Source organism: Corvus brachyrhynchos, unplaced genomic scaffold (assembly GCF_000691975.1).
Source record: "Corvus brachyrhynchos isolate BGI_N302 unplaced genomic scaffold, ASM69197v1 scaffold893, whole genome shotgun sequence".
Lineage (NCBI taxonomy): Eukaryota > Metazoa > Chordata > Aves > Passeriformes > Corvidae > Corvus > Corvus brachyrhynchos.
The window spans coordinates 57,481-60,574 of NW_008237340.1; the positions used below are offsets into that span (position 1 = coordinate 57,481).

General features: G+C 63.1%; 1 protein-coding gene across 1 annotated transcript; it reads left to right on the forward strand.

Moving 5' to 3' along the window:
- Window positions 1-99: 99 nt before the first annotated feature.
- On the forward strand, window positions 100-2,672 carry CENPA (centromere protein A; the record flags this gene model as incomplete). The annotated part of the gene is made up of 3 exons (XM_017730616.1): window positions 100-201; window positions 1,353-1,430; window positions 2,059-2,672. Coding segments are annotated over 3 exons (315 nt in total), but the record flags the coding sequence as incomplete, so codon positions are not given.
- Between the last annotated feature and the right edge of the window lie 422 nt (window positions 2,673-3,094).

A 3,094-nucleotide genomic window follows, 5' to 3' on the forward strand; every position in this document is an offset into this window, starting at 1 on the left:
CTATAGATCTCCTATACCCCCCATGTTCCCTCAGAGGCCCCCATCTGTGCCCCTCTAGGCCAAATAGATCCCCTAAAGCCCCCACAGACCCCCATCTAATGTCCCCCAGGGCGCCGCCCGGGTCAGCGAGCACTGCAGGAGATCCGCAGGTACCAGAGCAGCACCCGCCTGCTGCTGCGCCCTGGCCCCTTCGCCCGCCTGGTGAGAACCCCCCACATCCCAGAATGAAAACTCCTGCACCCCAAAATCCCCGGACACCCCCATTTCCCCCACAGAACCTTCCCAACATCCTCCATGGGCTCCCCTGGGACCCCACAGATTCTCTCAGATACCCATAAAATCTACTTTGGGACCCCCAAATCCCTCCATGACCCCCCTAAATCCACCCCAGGACCTCCCATTATCTGGGGTCTCCCAAACCCCTCTGGATCCCCTCTCCTGGGATCCCCAAATCCACCCTGGGAGACCCCAGATCAACCCTCTTGGACCCTGCAACCTCTCCCAGAGCCTTCAAACCCTCCCTGGGACCCTTCAGCTCCTCACAGGACTCCCCCAGTTACCCACTGGGACCCCTCAAACAACCCCTTCAAATCCAACCCCCAAATCTGACCTGGGACCCCTGAAATCCAACCTGGAACCCTCCAGTCTCCCCTTGGACCCCGCCCCAAACACCCACTGGGACTGTCCAACCCCCTCCAGACCTACCAGGTTCCCAGAGCCCCGTATCACCCTCTGGGGCCCCTCAGGACCACCCCCTTCCCCCAGGGCCCCCCGTCAACCCTGTTCCAGCCCTCCCCATGTCCTTGTCCCCCCCCATCCTCATGACACGGTGGCCCTGTCCTCCCCCAACATCCTTGCATGTCCCCCAATGTCGTTTTGTCCTTCCAGACATCCTTGTGTCCCCCCACCCTCAGGGGCTGCATGGATTGTGTGTTCCCTGTGCCCCTTCCCCCGTGCTGGCACTGTCCCCCCTGTCCCATCGGGGTGTCCTCAGGGGAGTGTCCCCATGTTCCCATGCCCAAGGGTGTTCCCAAGATGTTCCCAATGTGGTGCTTCCCCCTGCCCCGCACCTGGGGTCTCCGCAGGGTGTCCCCATCATCCCCAGTCCCCAGGATATCCCCAGGTGTTCCTGTCCCTGGGGTGTCCCCAAAGTGTTGCCAGGGTGACAACAAGGGTGTCCCCAGCTCCTGGGGATGTCCCCAGGACAGTGTCCCCATGTCTCCAGGGTGTTGCCAGGGTGGTGGCCCCAGCCTGGGGTGTCCTCATGTCCCGCATATTCCCTCCATGTTGTCCCCATGTCCCCCCACTCCCTGTGACCCCAATGCCCCCATGTGACCCCCTCCCTGCCCCAGGTGCGGGAGCTCTGCCTGCTCTTCACCCGGGGGGTCGATTACCGCTGGCAGCGCATGGCCCTGCTGGCACTGCAGGAGGTAGGGGTCAGGGGCCCAGGCGTGGTGGAAGGGGCCACAGAGGGGCTGGAGGAGTCCTCTGGGTGCTGCAGGGGTGTCCAGGGAGCTTAAGGAGGTGGGGAGGGGTCCCAGGGGGCTGTGGGGGATCTCATGGGTGCTGTGAAGGTTTCCATGGGCGCTGGGGGAAGGGGTTCTGTGGGTGCTGCAGGAGGGGCTGGGGGTGCCTCTGGGGGGCTGGGGAAGTCCAGGAAGCTCTCTGGGTGCTTGGATGGGGCTGAGAGGTTTGCCGGGGGGGGTCTGATGTGTGCTGAGGGGGAGTCTAGGAGGGTCTCCATGGGGTGGGGGGACCTATGGGTTCTGGGACAGAGTTCCTTGGATGTTGAGAGGGTCTCTGGGAGACCTCGGGGTGCTGGGGGGGGTCCCTTATCCCCGGGATCTGTTGGGGAATGGGGGTGGGTCACTGGGTGTTGGTCCCCCCTCACACATTTAGAAGCACAGGGTGTTTCGGTCCCCCCAGTCCACCGTGGGTGGGTTTGGAGGGATCCTGCCCTCTGGGGGTGTGTTTTGGGGGGTCGCTGCCCCCGGGGGAGCTGTGGGGGTTGGGGCATGCTGGGGGTTTTGGGGAACCATCTCAGGTTTTGGGATGCAGGCAGCAGAGGCCTTCACTGTGCGGCTGCTGGAGGACGCGTACCTGTGCTCGCTGCATGCCCGCCGAGTCACCCTGTTCCCCAAGGATCTGCAGCTGGCCCGGCGCCTGCGGGGCCTCGAGGGGGGGGGCATCTGAAGGGGGACCCCCTGAACCCCTGTACAGAGACCCACTCCCTGGGACCCCTGTACCAGGACCCCCACCCTGGCGCTCTCTCCTGACAATCTCACGTCCCTAATCTTACTGGGAGCTCCTATGGGACCATCATGCTGGCAACCCCCATGAAGTCCCCCACGCTGGGGCCCTGTCCTTACATGCCTAATAAGTTTTGGGATCCCCCTCCCCAAGACCCCCCATGGCGGCCCACTCCACAGACTCCCCCCTATTGGACCCCCACCTCAGGATGCCCAACAACCCCTCCAGGGACCCATCCCAGGGTGGAGGTCCCATTCCTTACTCCAGCACCCGTCAGATTATTGAGGACCCCAACCCATGATCCCCCTGGGACCCCCTCACCAGAATGCCACCCCCAGGGGAACCTATCTGGGACCTCCACCCTATTGGGGACCCTCCCAGTTCTGCCGCACCCCAATAAATGAACTAATTAAATTTTTTAACCCCTTAGTGCTGTTGACAGGGAGGATGGAAGGGATTTGGGGGTGAGGCACCCCAGCAGGGGACTCTGGAGGGGAGAAGAACTCACAGGGAGGGGGGCTCTGGGGGTATTTTGGGTGAGGGCATCCCCCCAGGATGGGGACCAGGAAGCTCTTGGAGCCTAAGGGGTCCCATTTATAGTGGTGGGGGGGGTGGGTCACCTAGGCAGCAGCGCTTAGGGGGTTCGCTTTATGAGCGGAGTCACGGCTTTTGGGGCAGCGTTTAGGGGTGGTTTGAAAGTGGGTAGGGCTGCCTGCGGGGGGTGGGGCTTAGAACCCACCATTAACAGTGGAGCAGCCCCTGAGGTTGCACCCACCCATGGGCGGAGTTCTGGGGGTGGGGCTTCAACAGGGTCCCCTCTATGGGGCAGGGCTGAGGGGCCCCC